General features: G+C 41.7%; 3 protein-coding genes across 5 annotated transcripts in view; 1 reads left to right on the top strand and 2 right to left on the bottom strand.

The window, feature by feature from the left end:
- MCUB (mitochondrial calcium uniporter dominant negative subunit beta) overlaps positions 1-717 on the top strand; it is a 45321-nt gene extending 44604 nt beyond the window's left edge. Inside the window, exon 8 of one of the 2 annotated variants that reach the window (XM_083861967.1) lies at positions 260-717. In XM_083861967.1, coding sequence (XP_083718093.1) covers positions 260-337 — 78 coding nt within the window. In that variant the 3' untranslated portion in view covers positions 338-717. The remainder of the gene's footprint in view (positions 1-259) is intronic. The other variant, XM_083861968.1, reaches the window with a different exon arrangement.
- A 138-nt stretch (positions 718-855) lies between these two features.
- CASP6 (caspase 6) lies at positions 856-10184 on the bottom strand. Of its 2 annotated transcripts, none has more exons than XM_083861103.1 (8): positions 9986-10184; positions 8943-8984; positions 8156-8198; positions 6263-6412; positions 5761-5837; positions 5149-5324; positions 2851-3004; positions 856-2239 (listed from the first exon to the last, which is right to left on the bottom strand). In XM_083861103.1, the coding sequence occupies exons 1-8, from the start codon at positions 10011-10013 to the stop codon at positions 2001-2003; spliced, it is 909 nt and encodes a 302-aa protein (XP_083717229.1). In that variant the 5' UTR covers positions 10014-10184; the 3' UTR covers positions 856-2000. The 2 variants fall into 2 exon arrangements, with proteins under 2 accessions (XP_083717229.1, XP_083717230.1); XM_083861104.1 differs by having other exon boundaries at positions 6263-6409.
- Positions 10185-13316: 3132 nt separating this feature from the next.
- PLA2G12A (phospholipase A2 group XIIA) lies at positions 13317-18874 on the bottom strand. Its single transcript, XM_083861530.1, has 4 exons — positions 18593-18874; positions 16885-16961; positions 15860-16025; positions 13317-14825 (listed from the first exon to the last, which is right to left on the bottom strand). The coding sequence occupies exons 1-4, from the start codon at positions 18792-18794 to the stop codon at positions 14707-14709; spliced, it is 564 nt and encodes a 187-aa protein (XP_083717656.1). The 5' UTR covers positions 18795-18874; the 3' UTR covers positions 13317-14706.
- Positions 18875-19330: the final 456 nt, after the last annotated feature.

The following is a 19330-nucleotide window of genomic DNA, read 5'->3' as shown; positions in this document are numbered from 1 at the left end:
GGTGTGAATTTTTTAACTGTCATTTCAGGAAAATACTACTTTGGGTGTGGGTGAGTGGGTTGACGGGCAGGGTTCACGCTTCTCTCTGGAGACTGCATGACTTGAGCAGGTCTGTCAGTGTTCAGCATCCTCCATTTGATTGGCTTGGTTCCTTGCCTAAGACTAGTGCCTTTTGAGAAAAGAAAGACAGTGAATGTGTGAAAGAGGAGAAAACAGAGGCTGCAGAAGGATGAACTCTCCCTCTCTCTTTCATTGGCAGACAGAAGAATCCCTGAGGCGTCTGCGCCAACCTCTGCACCTGAGGCTTCCCATCCAGGAGATCAATGACAAGGACTGACTGGTTTTGTGAATATTGGAGATGCCCTTTCAAAGCTGAGACAAACATTTAGTTACTCCATAGCACCTGGGTATTTTTGACCACTAAAGTTTTAAAAGTTGCAATAAATAGCTTTAAAAATTATTTGGTCACTTGATGGTTTGGGTTTGTTTTGCTTGGTTTTTTGTTTTTTTTTTTAAACCCCATGAAGAAACTGCTGAAGCAAAGTTCTTCAAAATATTTGTCAAATCTCATTAGTACAGTGGAGGCATTCTTATTGCTGGTAAAATGACAGAACAGACAAGGATAGCCTTTTTAGTACCATTTACTATAACACAACAGTAGCTCATAGGATAATTAATTTCTGCAAGGAGTAGTAAGGATTCTTTTCCTGCAATTACCGTTTCCTTTTCCCTGGTCTGTGCATTGACTGCAACACCAGAGGTGAGGTTCCTATTAGCATGACAATTAAGCTTTCTTCAGAAAAAAAGTGCTGGAAAAGTAAGGAATCTCAAACTTGTTATTATGTTTTACTGTTGTAATTTATTGAAAGAATTTATCAAAACATTCAAAGACACATGATTGTATAAAAGTTTAAAAGTAGGTGCAGTAAGATACAACATTTATGACTCAGAACATAGTATATGGAAAGACTTAACTAAAGCAGAGCCAGTAAACCGATTATTTTTTCCCCAGGAAAGTGGATTAAGACACTTTGAGTTCTCTGTTGTCCCTCAGAGGAACCATTATTAATGTAAAAAAACCCCTCCAAAAATAAAACAAATATTTGTTTCAAGTCAGCACCACTAACAAGCCTGTGGTGATCATGCACCATCCTTTTTATGTAGACAATGACAGAGGTATGGCTGATCTTCTCCAGGGCCAAGAGAAGGCCTGATCCAACTCAAAGCCCTGAAGTATCAAGGTTTGCATATGTTATATTTTGTAGAGCTGGCTAGAGCTGTCCAGCAGCTCTGGCTTTAGAGGTACAGACAAGGCAAGCTCACCCTGAGCAAGCTGCACATGGTCTTGTCTCACTACTGCTGTTTTTCTCCTGAGGATGCATAGCACCAGCAAGCTGTCATTGTGCCCCAAGCATAAATTACATTAAAGCAAAAGGAAATCTTTATTAATCAACCCTATTTGATTAATCCTATATTAATGCTTCAATTGTATTCAAGGAATTAAGTTCCTTTTTAGTGTTGCAAGAAAATAAAAGTCTAAAAAGCCCATAAAGCTACAAAAGCTGTGGATTCTGCTGTCCACAAATTTAAAAAGATGTCCAACAATCATATTCCCTGTAAACTCTTGGAGCAAGACAAGTTAATCTAATGGAACATTAGAAACATTTTGGAAACAGTAAGATGTGCCATAGGTAGATGGCAATCAAGCAAGAAGCTTTGAAGAAAAAAGTAGTTTGGAGCATCAATTTCAATAAAATCTGAGCACCTCCTAATAGTTTGGCACCAGTCAATTTTTCCCAAATTCCCTGAGATGAAGTCCCTGGTGTAATTCTAGCTTTAAAACTTCTTCAAAATTTTAAAAACTATTAGATAGATGAACTGTAATGTTTGATCCCAGTGATTTTGCAGTCTTGTAGAATATTCAGTCTCCTCAACTAAGCTGGTCTCCTCAACTTTACTTCTGCAGGAAGTAATAGTAATGGTCATCACTGCTAAATAATCTACTTAGATTTTGGATGAAAATACAATTTTTTAGTTAACATTGAGGCAAAACAAGGAATCTGTTTTTTCCCTCTAGCATTAATGTTTCTGCACATGCCCACTCTGCGCTCTGATACTTTCCTGTTAACAACAGTAAGAAGTTCTGTGAACTCCAAGGAAGATCCATGCTTCCTAAGGGTCTCACACAAATCTTGGATGTACCAGGAGCCACTTACAATGTCACGATAAGAAAAGTAGCCTAGAGTAGAAAAAGAACATAAAATTACATCCAAATGTAAATAGTGATACCTCTTGGAAAAATATTTATGAAAGTCACTGTTTGCTAGCTACCATCTATAAGGAATTGCTAATGGCTTTGCCATTACTTTGTCAATTACATAATTCCAGTGCAAATTGTAGATGGGAAATGGCTTTGATAGCACTTATAGTGCTCAGCTAAGAGGAACATGATTCAGAGATTGGCAGCTTACAGAACTGCATCTCACTTCCTAAGAGAGCAGATGGGACTGGGGACAACATACATGGAGAGAGTGGAGAGAATAACAGTGTAGTGCAGGGAAATTTATAAGCCACCAGAATCCTGGAAAAGAGATGGATATTTGCTGTCAGGAGGCAGCTCAGCCACAAGACTTGATGACAATGCTTTTGTTTGGAAAATTTAATGCACCTTGATAATTTACTTTCAATTTTTCTTTAGCACAACATTCTTTCCCAGACAAGTAGCTACTTATCAGGCATGTAAATCAGATGGCCTGGAACTGTTCTCATTTTTTGGACTGCAAAATGAAGACATGTTCAGGTTTGTTACAGTGAAGTATCAGACACTGGATGTAAAATACTAGAACTTACCTTGCGCCACAGAGTAGCACATGATAAAATCTGCACCAGCAGGCAGAGTATAGATGCCAGCTGCATCCACTTCAGTCTTATTGCCAGATTCACTGCTGCTGTCTGTTGAATCATGAGCAATGACTGGATCATCATGTTTATCACCTCGGCAGGCCTGTTGGTGAGAAGAATTGTTATGCCTGCACCCCTGCTGAGCTCACTGTGAATATGATAATTCTGACACTAACCAGAGGCACTTCTGTTCAGCTAGGTGTGCCACATTACCATGACTCTGCCTTCAGAAAGACACATTTACTTCTCTATCACTTAAAATGTTGAGGACAAAGTCCCCAAAAGCTCAAAGATGATCTCAGAATCACTGATTCTGGAAGGGATCTCTTGAGATCATCTAGTCCAACCCCCTGACTGAAGCAATGTTAGCTCCAGCATGTTGGCCAGGACTGTGTCCAGTCAGCTTTTGAAGATCCTCATAGGTGGAGACTCCACCTATCTGTATGGGAGACCTCTTCCAGTGTTTGACCAACCTCACAGTAAAAAAAAGTGTATTCTTGTGTTGAGATGAAATTTTGTGTGTTTTAATTTGTTCCAGTTGCCTCTTAACCTGTCACTTGGGTACAACTGAAAAGAGCCTGTCTCCCTCTTACTCCCTCCCACCAGGTGTTTAGAACATTGGTAAGATTCCCCTGAGCCATCTCCTCCAAGCTGAACAGTCCAGCTCTCTCAGCCTCTCTTTGCATCAAACATGCTCCAGAGTCCCTTAATCATCTGTGTGGCCTTTGCAGGACTCACTCCAGTGTGTTTTTCTCAGACTGGGGAACTCAGGACTGGACACAATACTTCTGATGCAGCCTCAGCAGTGCTGAGTAGAGAGGAAGAACTGCCTCCCTTGCAGTATTGAATTACTGCTCTGAAGCACAGCCATCCTTACATGGTGTTACACTTCTGCTCTTAGTGCAGTCTCAAGTGTGTGTGTTGAGGGAGGGTTTTTTGTGAATTCAGTAGTGACCCCACTATTGCCGGTGACACAGAAAGGCAGCACGTGAAGGAGAACAAGGTAAGAACACACTCAAAAGATACAAAGGAGCATTACTTCAGAACTGCTACTAAAAAAAAAAAAAAACAAACAAACCACAAAGAATCTTCTTTAACAGTGATAAAGTTTCATCTTAATGTTACTTCTGATTTCCAGAGGTAAGTGCTATGCCTATTGTGCTGGAAAAGAACTCAGCTGATGAACTAACTTTTTGATGAGTTTCCAAGTATTACTTAGAACTTAAAACTGAAATATGAAAGTATTTTTTCCATCTTTGGCACTAGGTTAAAAAACATAAGGAGGGAAATCTGAATGAGTCCTAATGAAAGGTGAATTAACAATATGCTGCTTCTTAAAGCAACCCTGTGCCCTAAGGAAACTTTCATTTGGGAAAAAAAGAACAACAACAAAAAAGTTATACTTAGAATTACTCTGTAAACTACTACAATTACAATCTGTTGAAGGCCAGATTAATATATGAGTTTGCTAATTGTAATCTGGATAAAGAGGGGATAAAGCCTTGCATGACCTGGTTTGACCCCATGAATCTGCTTTGACTAGGAGGCTGGACCAGAGACCTCCTGAGGTACCTCCCAACTTTCACTCTACTGTGAACCAAGGAAGAAAACAAGGAGGTTACATATGGTTTTTATCTGACCACTTAGCACAAACAATATTCCTGAGACAATAAAGCCTTAATTTGATTCCTTAGATTCTATAGAGATGCCAAGTATAGGTCATAGACAAAAAAAACAACCCACCAAGAACAACAACAAATAAAAATCACTACCACCACAAAAACCAACCAACAAGAATGTCCCACCAAAAGAAAAGAAAACAAACAGGCAAAACCACCAACACAAAACCCAACTTCACCAAGGATCAAGCAAAGGGACTTGCCTGGAAGGAAGCAATGAAGATACAAAGGTTTGATAGCTTATCAGCTATCAGCTTATCAGCCTAGAGCTGAGACCAATAGGAACTGAGCTGAACTTTCGCAAGAAACCCTGGTATTACCTTCACTGCTATTAAATACACTGACAATTGATCTGACATGGGCTTCATTTGTGTTTCTTTTTGTAAAATTATATTTATTAAATACAGCTGTAATAATAACATCAACAGTAGCATACATTAGGGTTTCTAATAAAAAGAGAAGAATCCTTGTCTTAAATGCCTTGTGGAAAGACTGCATCAGGAAACCTGACATCACTATTGCAGGAAGACACTGTTAACTACACTGAATTCAGAAACAGACATCTTACCTGAATGATAAATATCTTTGGTTTTCCTACCAAACTCTGGCACTTGTCTCCTCTGAACATATCAGTGATTTCCTGAATTTTGATTTTGTCATCAAATGCATATATGTGATCATCCTCACCGTGACTCAGGAACACACACACAAAGCAGTCAGCATCACTGTGGTCATCCATAGAGACTGAAATAGTCAAGTGGTGTTTAAATGATGAACAAGTCATATTCAAGTCTAAAAACATTGTACATTTGCATCATATAATTTAATCCCCAATCAGTTCTTTTTCAAATGAATGCTATTTTCAGGTAGAGCCATACTGTAGGGATTTCAAGGTGCATTGATTCAACCTAGCTTAAGGGCCATTAACCATAAAAAGAAGAACCTAGTTATCTTCTCCCAGCTGCATGTACCATCTTTCAGCTTTTAGTGACTTAATTAGTTCTCTCCACAGAAGCTTCATTTACACTGCAGTAAAATGATCTTGATTCTAACCTTGAAGTCCTTCTAATGTTAAATTCCTTGTGAACAAAAATTTATGTTAGATGAATGGAGAGATTGAAAAGAAAGGTATCTGGGAAATCTGCAATTATTTAGACATAACCAATACACAGTCTCTTACCTTCATAAATTTTCTGCCTCACATCTTGTGCTTTCAGATCATCAAAAAGTCTGACTTCAAACCCAAGGTCTGTCAAACTATTGTTAGAACAGATCAGTATTAGTAAAAATCTTGCACAAATTGTATATCAATTGCTACCAACTCAGTTTCTTTCCCTGTGGGGGAATGAATACTCTTATGCATTATTTATGAACAAAACTACTAGAGTTGATTTTGAATTCAAACTGGTGTCAAGTACAGGTCTAACACCTGAAGTTACTTCAAAGAGTTTATCCAAAGAAAGCTCTGGACTCACTGATTTGTGCCAGCAGTTTCTGTGACCTAAAAAAAAGTGCCTTGAAGCTTTTTAATTACAGCTTTCTTCACCCAAGCTGAATAGGTGCTGTGTCTGCAAAATCTTCGAGTCTACTTAAACACAGGATTTAGATAAATCCTTAATTTGACCACGATTTCTAAAGTTTAGATTTTTTTTAAGGGTTAGTAGAGTAACCAAGCTTCTTACCTGCGTTTCAGACTGTTTCTGTCTGCCACAGTCCCGCATCTGTCTGACTGCCTTAATTGCCAATAAAAGCGCTCATGATTGAAGATTAAAGCAACTCCTCTTCTTTTATGGTTCATTTTGTATTCCACTACAGGATCAAGTGATTGTCTGCTGCCACAGATGGAAAACATTCTTGGTAAATGAGGCTGTTTCATTAGTTAAGACACATAATGGTGCATTTCAGACATGGCTCCAATTCTCCACGTTATGTGTTTAGCTAAATGTTAACATAATTGGCTAGTACACATGTACTTATTTGGAATTATAGCTGTCTGTGATTTGCTTCTTCTAAGTAAATCAAGTGCTGCATCGTAATCAATAGACTATAAACTGGGGATGAGGTGCTAAGTGTAATGTATCTTGCAAAAGGAGAACAAATGTTTATTATTTACCCTAATGCAATGAAAGCTATGACAATACGATGGTTCATCTAAGTTTTTAGCAACCAGCCCACAAAATCCTAAAGTTGAAGGACAGAGGTCTTCTTAAGGACAGAATAAATGACCTACCCAGCTTCCAAGTAGAGGACTTTATCATGGCAGCAAACACAGAGAATATCTGTGTGTTTGGGAGTAGCATTCCACTATTTTATTGGTTTATGAGCAAAACACAGCATAGGATGTGTGACAGCACACTTGACTTGGCTGTGGCACCACAGCCATGCCAACACTTGGACCCCAAAGATCCTAAGTGTTGACATGGCTGTAATTAGACAAAGCAGACAATCGTTCTGCTTTTTAGTTACTGGTGCAGGAAACAGAAACTGAAACACTTCTAGCAACAACACTGGCAATAGAAAGGTCCAGAGTTCAAGATACACGGAATGAGACTCCAGGTCATGCTGCCCTAGTTCTGCTCTGGTCAAAACTGTCATTTTTTGCTGTGTTAATTCTTTCATGCTATGAAATATTCAGGTTTGGTGCAATTACAGGGGAAAGTTGCTTACAATATTTGCCTGCAGATATTCAAGATCAGTGTCATCGGCAAATGCTTTTGTTTCGCAACAAAATTACCACCATTACCCGCAGACTATCTCTGCTTCTCCACTTTGTTATGAGAATCCCCTTAAAGAAACATCTTTTTGTAATGTCTACGTAAGAATTCAGACAGAGAACAGGAATTTAGGATGACTGTTCAAAGTCAGGGAGCTTCTACAATGTTCTACAATGTTGGCTGGATGACCAATAAGAGAAGTTGGGTGCTTTATCACATTCTTCCCATTCTGAGTACCAAACAGGATAAATGCAAAGATTATAAATTTTAGCCTTGTAATTAGAGATTATAAATTTTATAAAATTCAGCCTTGAACAATTTCACCTGTACCAGTACCAGAATTTTTTCAGATTTTGGCAATTTCTTTTCCTTAGGATTTGGCTAGGTGCATGGCTAGTAGAGATTTTGGACAGTTTGGTCACTGAATCCCGTGAATGACCATTGAAGGATGATTCCTTAAATAGTTCCTTCTCTACTTAACTGTATGAATGAGGCAAAGTTATCAGGCAGGTAGTTCACTGTTTTCAGGGCTTTCATGGAATCACTGTTCCATGGTTCATTTCCTCTCCTTCCAGAGGAATACATTCCTGTGCTACAATCTACCACTTAGTCTGTCCAGTGGCTCCTTAGATTGTGATGGGCTCTGCACATTGCCTAAAATAAAAAGAGAACACTCCTCATAGTCCCTTCCACATGCCTTCACAATAAGAGTGTTTCTGCATCTGGTGGAGCTAAAACTAGAAACATGCTTTGTAAGTGGGTGGAGTTGAACCAAATAATTGTTGAATTATTAAAAATCAGAAAACCCTGCACTGACCTCAGTCCCTTGGGACATCTCTGTCACTGCCACCAGAACTTTACCTGATATTGAGTGCATCTACTTCTGTGATGTTCTCATTTCCATCTGTTAGAGAAATCAAGAAGTTATTCAGCCACAAAATCATTCATTAAGAACGAACAAAACCAATTTGAACTTATGCATCCAGCCTTAAAGTTCAGCTGTTAATGTGAATCAAAAGCTCATTAACACATCAGGTAAGTAGGCATGTAGGTAAACAACCTCATCACTGCTTGTCTGCACCCACAGCTTTTGGAGGCTGATCTAGAAGTTCTGACTCCCAAGTCTGAATTTCAGGTGGTCAAGACAGGCATATTTTCTGTCTGTCTGTGTATCTGTACCTCTATAAACATATTCAGAGATTATGGTTTTATATTACTAACTAGCTGGGTGTATTTTTTAAAGAGACTCTAACTCAGTAGTTACAATTTTACATAACTTGAAAATACACTGGTGTTTCTTTTCTTTCAGTAATGCTGCTAATACAAAGCTGAGCATTCTCTTTGAGGTTGGATGCAGCACACGATTCACAAAAGACAGTGAAATAGCAATTGACAACTGAGAAGATGCAAGATTTAAACCTTTTCTTCTGCTGAACTATACAGACTTTAAGTACCTCCAGTACAGAATGGACATAAAAATAACCATATGGGTACAACAAGGAACATGCACATCTTGGGAGTGTGCAGAACTGCAGACTTGCAGATGGTTAGGCCAAAATACTTGTTCCTCTCACTTAAGCATCTCAGTGGGCTACTGAACTGGTAGAGATTCACTACCACATTATGAGAGCTGTATACAAGACTGTACCTGTGGTGGGTAATATAGGTCTGCTATCCAGCTGGACATGGCCTGCAATTACAAAAAGAGTCACATGGACATGTATTTTACAAACTACTTTGCATATAAGAGACTAGCTTTCCAGATCTATTTTTCAAATGTTATTAATGCCTTTTGCAAAACTAACATAGCTATGTATTGGTAGAAGACAAAAGTTCTTGCAATCCACTCCCCCCAAAACATCGTAAAATTTTAGTCATCAAACTTTAAGACAGAAAATGTGGACACAGGACAAATAGAATTCCTGGGCTACAGGAAACTAGGAAAAGATGGGTTTCCTGATAATTTAATCCTGTTTAGGAACTTTCTAGTCTTTGGCTTTTCATTCTCTCTCTCATACCACAGCTTCATTCAGGTAAACACTATTTAAATTATCATGATTTCTGAGAAGTTTTCTGTTTATCTTACACAGAAACAAGCTTGTTCTAAAACCTCATTGAGACCAACGGGACTACTACGCTTTAATTTCATGAAGACAGATTGCTCCAAAGGAATCAAAAATCAGCTATTCACAAGGTTACACTGGATCTCACAGCATCTTTCCCTGGATGCGTTTCCGTCTCAACAGATCGAGACAAAAGGGGGAGGCACTTAGAAACAACAGAGTGGCACACAAAAGGAGTTTCTCTGAGCCCAGCTGCATCTGCGGGGAGCGAAGTTTTGCTGCCCTGACTTCTGCTGCCCTCCAGCCCCCCCCGCTCCTCCGTCCCGCGGCAGCGCCGGGAGCCCGGAGGGGTTTGCCCCGGCCCCTTCCTTCGCCTCGCACCTTCCCCGTCCCTTTCCTCCTCCCCTGGAAGGACGGAACGAAGGCAGGAAGGGCAGAAGCAGAGGTCTGGATCCCCCTGAGCGCCGGCAGCGCCCCCGGGGCAGCGCTCCCACCCGGGGGGAGCTCCGGGCACTGCCCCTGCCCCTGCAGGCATTCCCCACCCGCTCCTGCTCCGGCACCATCCCAACAAAGCGGCTCCTCCCGGCCCTTCTCCGCCGCATCCCGCCCTTTCCCGGCCCACACGCACCCGCCGGGGGCCGCTCCGAGCCCGCCATGGCCGCAGACGGAGGCACCGGCCGCGCACCGACACAAACACCGCCACAAACACCGCCGCACCAGCCCAGCCCAGCCGAGCCTTCCCGCTCTTCCTCTCCCCAGCCTTCCGGGGCGGGCGCTTCTCGCCCTGTGCTCCCGCGGCGCCTCCGCCAGGAGCGGGGCCAGGGACGGATCCGAGGGATGAGGTGTTAAAGTGTGTCACCGCTGCTCCCCAGGTGCTGCTGCAGTGACAAAACCATCCTCCTGAAACGCGATGAGAGCCTCCCGCGTTCGCTTGGTTTAAATGTTTCAAAGCTGCGCTCAAATTCCCATTTCAGGCGCGGAGTGTTCTCTTTCCTGCTCCTCAAAGTGCGTTTTCACTCGGGCACACAAGCCTTGTTTGAGGTGTGGATGTGTGGATCATCCTGCGGCTTTGCCCTGTTCTCACTTCAGTTCCCTTTGACCATTTCGGAACTGTGGGGCGAGTGACAAGGTGTTAACCAGGGTGCCCAGATATCCTAAGAAGTATTGCCCAGATATCTTCAGAAGTGTTCTCCAACCGGGAATCGTGCAGCACTTCCCGGTCAATGATCAGTTGCGTAACAAGTTTCTAAACCAAAGCCACTGACAACCCCCCATTCCTCTGTATAAGAGCTTTACCCTAGAGGGATCTGAATTTTCTATCCAGCCTGCTTTTAGGGAGATAACCTCAGATATGAGTGTGCACTTAAGAGAGTACTGTTAACAAGCACAAAAAGTAGCAGATTTAGAGTGGAATTATAGGCAGTTTTACCCAGTCGGGTTTTACCCAGGCTTCTTGCACGGGTAAAGATTTTAGACAAGATGTCTCCCTTTGATTAAAAGAGCCATGGGTATTTCTAGTTACCTTTGCTTGTTTTTCTCTTGTTCGGACTTGTAACCCTCAAAGCTGGATCAAGACAGAACTTTGTTTCAATTGTATTTGTGCATACTTCAGTCAGAACGTGACACTATCACAAGATCTGTGTCTTATACCAGGTAACATTTAGACTCCCAGCAAACAGATTGATTATTTGGCAGCTGCAAATCCCAGCTCTCACAGCTCACTCTGGAGCTGCCCCTGAACGCTCTGGCAGCAAGTCTCTCGTGTGAAGCAGCAGCTGCAGAACCAAAATCTAGGAACTCGTTTCAGCCGTGTTCCTCAGTCCAACAGTTTCGCTTAGATCCTTGTAAGACAGAGGTTTTTTTCTGTTTTGTTTTGCTGGAGGCTAAGAGCAGCCTCAGTGCTCAGATGAGTCACCGGTAACTGGATCTCAGTGTGCACAGCCCGAGGTAGCACTGGGCACGTTTGCTTTTCCAGCTCCTTGTAATATATGGAAGTTTTATTGTCAGACACGCCTATTTGTCAGGAAACACTTTCAGGTTGTTGCACTGGCTCCCCAGTAGGTGGGTACTTCTTGGAAAAAGCCTTATGGATGGATCAGAACTGCAGTCTGAAGAAGGAAGTTTGATTGTGGACACACTGCTGTACAGTATTACTGACCACACAAAAACATGCGTTATTGAGTTAAATGAGCCACTATCTATAGTGTTGTTATGCTTTAATCCAACATGAAGCTATACAGCTAAACACAGAGCTGTTCACGCACTCCCCCCAGGGGGATGAGGGAGAAAATCAGAAAAAAAGGTAAAGACAGTTTAACAGGAGAGGAGGGGAAAATAGTAATAAAAGGATTTACAAGACAAGTGACACACAGTACAGTTGCTCACCACCCACTGATCAATGCCCAGCCAGTCCTCAAGGAGTGATCAGTGCCCTTCCCCCCCAGTTTTATTGTTCAGCATGATTCCACGTGGTGTGGGATATCCCTAGGGTCAGCTGGGGTCTGCTGACCTGGCTGTGTCTGCTCCAAAATCCTTGTGCACATCAGCCTCCTCCCTGGCAGGGCAGCGGGAGAAGCTGTGTTTTATCAACATTATTCTCATCCTCAAAACAAAACACAGCATTTTATCAGCTGCCAAGGAAAGCATTAACTATAACTGCCACAACCAGGATAAACATTACATTTTCGCGTATATATGTATCTATCTATATATATAAGTTCCTAAATGGTATGATTAATCCTGGGGGTGATAGCTAGCTGTCATTTTAGGGCTGTGGTCTGCAAAATGCATTTTGTATATATGCATAATGCATAATGCATAATGTGTAACTTGCAGATAACTCTAATCAATTTCTGCTACAGGAAAAGCTTGTGTGAGTAAAGACTACCAGGAAGAAGTGAAATTATTCCTGTGGTTTGCAAGAACTATCAAAGTGCTATCCAACACTATTAAAGCTCTTTTTAGCATTTTACATGGTTTAAAAGAAACTCTGGGAGGCTTTGGGAGGCTTTCATGGTATATTTACAGGTCAGTAGAGGAGGGAACGAAACCCAGCTCTTTCCAAACCATGTTGTCATGGTTTAACCACAGCCAGTGACTAAGTATATACGTGTACACACAGAGACACACAAACACACAGCATGGGGAGAAGGAGAATCAGAAAAAGTAAAACTCATGGGTTTAGGTAAGAACACTTTAGTAACTGAAATAAAGTAAACAAAAATAATAATAAAAATGAAAAGGGTAAAGACAGACAAGTGACACACAATACAGTTGCTCACCACCCCCTGTCCAGCCCCCAAACAGCGGTTGGTGCCTACTGGCTGATCAGGATATAAATTCCCCATTCCCCATTGGGCATGATGCTCTATGGTGTGAAATATTCCTTTGGGCAGTTTGGGTCAGCTGTCCTGGCCATGCTTCCTTCCAGCTTCTCGTGCATCTCCTCACTGGCAGAGTATGTTAAACTGAGAAGTCCTGGATTTAAGGTAAGTGCTGCTCAGCAACAATTGAATCATCAGTGTGTTAGCACCATTATTCTCATGCTACATGCAAAACACACCACTGCATCAGCTACTAGGAAGAAAATTAACTCTATTCCATCCAAATCCAGGATATGCATTCATTTAAGCATCTCGTTTAAGCCCATTTGTACAGAACTCAACATGACATCTAGTTGAATTATAGAGGTTTGGAATTACTGTGGTACTTTTGTCATTTTAAACAAACAATGCCATTACCATTCCCTGCTTTAATTTTAAAAAGTTTTTTAGGGTTACAACCATAGAATTTCAGGGTAATTCAGAATTGTTTCAATTCTGTGGTAGAAAATGTATGTCACCAAAGTAAGGGGAACTACAAGTTAATCTAGCAAAGTTTTGTAAACCTCTACAGTAATACTTCTTTTAGTGCTATTTCATATCCACAATTAAGAAAAGAAACCTCGAGGCATGACCAAAGAACTTTAGCAGAAACTTTGTCTTTATGAGGCCCTTACATTCACTATCATGTACAGTAAGCTCTTGTGACAAACCAACCAAAAATACAACTGGTAAAGAAAAAAAACACACAAAATTATATCACATTACAGTCCATGAGTCCAGTGAATTTTATGCATTTAGTTTCAATTACCTGTTCACAGCTTCAGTACTTTAATTTTCATTCCTCTCCTGTGAGTATCTAAAGCAGAATTGCTTTTTAACAAAAACAAATCTTCATCTTTCTAACAGAGGACCTAATGCATAAGTTAACTAAGGACTGACACCTGTAGATAAGCAAAAAGTACAGAGTACAGAGAGGAAACCCCAAATAATTCAGACATCAGGTGATTTTAGCTAGAGAAGTCAGGGAGCAGGTGACAGAAGTACAGGCTCATATATTCATCAGCCTCACAGAGGGCAACTTAAATAAGATTTTGGGCACACTGATCTTAACTATGGAACTTGGTTTTAGTTTTCATCAGAACAGACTAAATGAAAGCAAAGATGAATACAGTAGCCAAGCTGTGCCACAACAGAAATATAAATCAACATATCTGTACATATATCCTTTCTGTGCATACAATACACAACACAAAATGTTTTATTCAAAAACAGACATTCAGTGATTTTTTAAAAAATAACATAGAAACTGCATTTCACCATTCTGTCAAATCAAAAGTATATCCTTAGGCTGCAAACTGTTAAATTTTACTGGGCAGCCTTTAAAAGGATCAACATATTTGATCTGAAAAGTGATGCGGAAGTAAGGCACTGATATAGAATCAGGTAGAAATATGTAGTGCATGTACCTTGGCTTGGGACATTTTTCTTTTTTTTTTTAACAACAAACCTACGGGACCACATACATGAGAGAGAACTGAAGGCAATTGCAGCAAAAACATGCAAGTACAGGCTATGTAAGATGTCTTGTATTGGTACACATAATACACTCTTTCCTGTTGAACCCATCAGATGCTTCAACTGCCAGTAAACCTAAAATCTGACCTGTATTAAAAATCACCTGAGAATTCAATATAACTCTTTGGTGCTTCTGATGTCCCCACTATGGAGTTTTCTTGGGAACATTAAAATGGCACCAGCATTTCACAACAGCACGCCCTAGGTGGACATACACTAAAGGAAAGCAATTTCAGTTCCCAAGCTTCTGGCAGAAAATGGAGACAAGGAAGGATGACTTGTTTCTTTTTTATATGAATAAGAATATCATAGTGATCTTCGAATCAGTCAATTCATGTCAGTGTTTAATGTATCACTGTCTGAAAAGCATAAAGGCTTGTAACCAAAGTCTTGCTTCATTTTGGCTGAATCTTCAGCTTTATTCTACACCATGAGATGTTGGTGTCTTCTTTCAGAGATCTGTCTTGCCCTCATAACGACACATGCAAGCAGCTCTCTGGCTGTCCAGGTATGGTTTGCATCCTAAGTGTATCACTGCATCAAAGAGCAGCTGAACAGTTGATTCACAAGCTGTAAGCAAAGAAGAGTTCAGTTAAAAGTACTCTTTAAGTGGAATATGAAACTAACAGGAGAAAACTCTGGCAAACTAAGAATGACTCTATAGCAAATAAGACTGTCAAATGAACGACTGAACCAAGACAGAGTCATTTAAGTTTTGAGTAAAGATTTTTTTATATGCCAAACAAAATGAAAATTCATTGCATATGGAATGTTATCTGTGTTGGAAACACACTGAGTCTTGGAAGATGAAAGGGTTGGTTTGCCTCCTCACTCTTTGTATCCCAGTTTATGCAGAGGTTGCCATCTTTAACATCAGCTCAAGAGAATTAAGAAATATTCACCAGTTCTGGCACTAAAGACTAACATGACAATTTATTTACAGTTAAATAAATTTGGGAAGTTCCAACACAAGCTTGTTCTAAAAACCTACTGGTCTCAGTGTGAGTATTTACTATGAAAATGACATTGTCCAAGGTAAAAAGTGGTTATGTCATGTTTCCATCAGATGCAGGCCAATGACCAGAAGGAATATTGTATGACCTGTTACTAAGAAACCTAACATTTATTCACTAGGGGACAGCATTAACTACTTCCACTATGACAGTATATTATTTAAATTCCTTATTTCATAACAGAGAAAGATTCTGTATTTTCCTACAGTTTACCAGCAATCACACAGAGAAGCTTAGAAATCACCCAGCTGAACAGTCATGTTGCAGCTATGTTACAGTAAATGCAAATAATTATACATGTATTTTGATCAAGTTGTATTCCCATATTCATACCCCCAAATGGGCAGCATTATTTTTTCTCCTGAAGTTAAAACTACCTTAACTAAAAGTTATTTTAACCCTGATCATTTTCCTATGCTGTGTCACTGCTCTGCTATACAAGCACCTGAAGCTGCACAGCAGAGGGACAGAACAAAGTGTCTTTCATCAGCATAGGAAATGTGTCCTTGCTGCACTGCACAAAGCTTCTTTGTGAAGTTAACCTCAGGTTAAACTTGAAAAAAAAAATAATAAAGGCTTTTTCACACTTACCCTGGACACTCTCTGAGATTCCAAGTGTTTTCTGCACATCTCTGCAAATTTTTGAGAGGCAGGTCTGAAACTGCTCATCACAATCATTTTTTTTATTGCCACAAGTATCATAGCATCTGTCGTGGTGATTGCAGCACCTTGTCATTGAAGGGATACCAATGTCAAACTGTCAAGAAAATACACACACACACACCTCTATTGGTATTCCAGTATAAGAAAAACATATCCTATGGACAGACTAACAGAAATCAAAAATGAATGTGATGGGTTGAGATAAAGACAGTTTAATAGATGCATTAAAAATAACAAAAATGTCCCAAAATAAGCAGTGCAAAAAGCACTCACCACATTTCAGAGCAGAGGGGATGCCAAGCTGATCTCTAAGCAACAGCCACCTGGAAGTCATACACAGCTCTGCCACCACTTCCTCCACACCTTCTCCCACTGCTCCAGTTTTTATTGCTGAGCACCACTATGTAGTGTGGAATATCCCTCTGTTTAGTGTGGGTCTGCTGCCCCAGCTGTGTCCCCACTCACAGCTTGCTCAGCCCCAGCTACACTCTGGGGGAGGTGGATGGGCAGAGTGGGGGAAAAAAGAGAAAGTCCCAAAGCTGGAGGACAACAAGCTAACTCCTATTTTCTTTCTGGCATTAAGGAAAAAGGGTTAGTGTCAGTAAGGACAGCAAGAGTCATAGCTAACCCTCCACTCTCACATGGCTGCAGCTGCAGTTATTCAACTATTTCAAGACTGTGCAAACAAAAAACTAAACCAAACACTCAAAACCCCCCCAAAATTATCATTATTACATTTTATGCTTGTAATCTTTGAAAATGTTTATGCTGTGTTCATTTACAATACTAATACTTCCCACATGTTGTTACCAGAGCATGTGTTAGGAGCTGATAAGAACAGGGACCTTGTATATGGATGTGTCTCAGAAGGGGGGATGGAAAAAAATCATCTACACTGAGGGAAGCTGATGTATGAAAGACCCACAGAGAAGCCCCAAAATGGAAATACTTACTTGAACTCCAAACAGAGGGGATCCACAACCATTTGGTGGTGATGGTTTATAGTCATAGCGAGGAACAGGCCTTGATCCTGAAAAAAGTAATTTGTCATGTCTCAAACAGATTTTTTGGATTTTAGTAGTTTTAAAACTCACCACAGACAGTTGTTTGGCTCAAGACAATATCAGTTGTTTTTCTAACTTAAACATACATTCAGGCACGTGCATATCAACGATTCTTTCCAAAATTTGGAAATTGGGTACTAAGGAATTTTTTTTAGAAATAGAGATAAGGCACCTGAGCAAGTGTCAATGTTTGCTTCCTAAGATAAAGAAACCCCAAAACTAAAACTGATGTGTTGGTTAAGTATGCAATATATAGGAGTATATTAACAGAGTATTTAGTGTCAGTTCATTAATACTTCTATGCTTTATATGAAATCAACAGCAGTTCTCTGATTTTTTTATCTTAATTGGGATGAAACATCAGTTTTATTTTTACAGCTGTAACATTAATAGAATTTGAATTAGTAGAGACTGCTAAACTCACATCTCCCTGAACACTCACTAGAGTGCAGCAAACCAAGGAATTCTGCATCCCAGGTTAGGAAAGACTGTGGAGTTAATTTGGAAACACGACCCTCCAGTTTATTTTAGTATTGGAAATAATCTGAAGCCACAATTAAAAGTAATGGAGAGGAAAAAAAAAACACATTTGAAAGATGCATATTTTAGTACAGAGTGTAAATATTACAGTGTCCTGGACACTCTTGTGGAGCCAGCACCACCAGACCAATTTCCTGACTTAACAAACAATCTGACACAGTAAACTGGGGCGATGCGATTCCACCATGACGGGTTACGTGAGCCTCCCTTTTTGGGGTGCTTTGAAGTGCCAGTGAAAAGCTTGGAAAGAAATCCCGTTTGTGGGGCATTGCCTGCCTGGCAGCTGGGATAGGCACACCTGGGAAGGGCAGGGCACGGGAGGTGATCAGAGAAATGGGTCAGCCTGGAAAGCACCACAGTGACTCATCTGGTCCAAACGCCCTGCTCAAACAGGGCCATCCTAACAATAACAGTTTAATATTATAATAATGATAATGATGATGATAACAATAATAACCATCATCATCTACCAGGTCATGCCAACTTGAGCTGCCTCAATTATTGTTCAGGTAAAGGAGGCAGGTGAAAGGCAGGGAAGAAAGCAGCACAAGGCGCCCTCTGCTGGCAGCAGCAGGAATTACAAGCAGCAGGATGCATTCCTTCCACCGGCAAACGCGGCTGCCATTAAAACCTGCTTTTCAAGCGTCACTTCGAAACAACACATTCCATAGCTCAGATTTAAGATTTTCCCGCCCCGAACCGAAACGCTAAGGGGTGCTCCTAAATAACCAGCCGGGAGGGAGTAATTCTGCCCACTCCAGGGTTTTTTCCGGTACACACCAGCCGCATATTTGACATGGCAAACGTCCTGGAGAAAAGCAGCTGTTTAAAAGTGGCGTTAAGAGACCCGCTGAGGTGTATACACGCTCCGTACACGTCATATAGGTATTTAAACACACATACAGGGGCAGCAGCTGGCTTGCCGAGGTTCACACACATATTTATAGGTGTGTAGGCCGGTCTCGCCAGGGAGGTTTGCCCGGGAGCGGCGCTGGGCCCAGCCCCGGCCCGGCCCGGCCCTGCCCGGGACAAGGGTCGCGCCGCCGGCCCCGCTCACCATCGCCGCACTTGTACTGGCACAGCCCGTCCTCGCCGCCCAGCAGGTCCAGGGCCGCGTTCAGGTACGTGTCGATCTTGTGCACGCCATTGCGGATGGTCTTCAGCGTCATCCGCCAGTCCGGGGTCTGCGGCGCCTCCTGGCCCCAGGCGCAGGCCGCCACCCCCAGCACCAGCAGCAGCGACAGCCGGGCCGGGGCCATGCCGAGCCCGCTAAGCCGCTGCCCTCTCCTCTGCCCGGCCCGCTGCCACCACCGCCACTGTCACCACCGCCATGGTCCCCCAGGCCCCGCCCGTGGGCCCGCCCGCGGGGAGGAGCCGCCCAGGGCAGCGCCGTGTGCCCTCTGCCGTGCCCCTTCTATCCTGTCGCCTCTGCCTTGTCCCCTGTGCCGTGTCCCCTGTGCCGTGCCCCCTCTGCCTTCCAAACCCGGGCAGTGACAGGCAGTACCCTGCCCTGGCTGAGCAGGGCCCCTGGAGGTCCCCAGTTTTGTGATGATGTTGGGTGGGTGGGTGGGAAGGAACCTGACCCGGTGACCTTTGCACATGTCAGTGGTTCTCATGCATGACATGGTGGTAAAGTGCAAGGCGAGGTTGTAATGGGGAGCAAAAATGAAAGTGTGTCTGTTACATGGTAAATAAAAGTCTTGGTTTGTTCGCAAGAAAAATCAGACCAAAATGAACTTGTTTATTAAGCACCGTGTTTGGCGTCCAGAATTAAAAACAAACAAACCAAACAAAC

This window comes from Zosterops lateralis, assembly GCF_965231275.1.
Source record: "Zosterops lateralis genome assembly, chromosome: 5".
NCBI classification, from domain to species: Eukaryota; Metazoa; Chordata; class Aves; order Passeriformes; family Zosteropidae; genus Zosterops; species Zosterops lateralis.
This window is presented reverse-complemented; position numbering and strand designations above follow the sequence as displayed.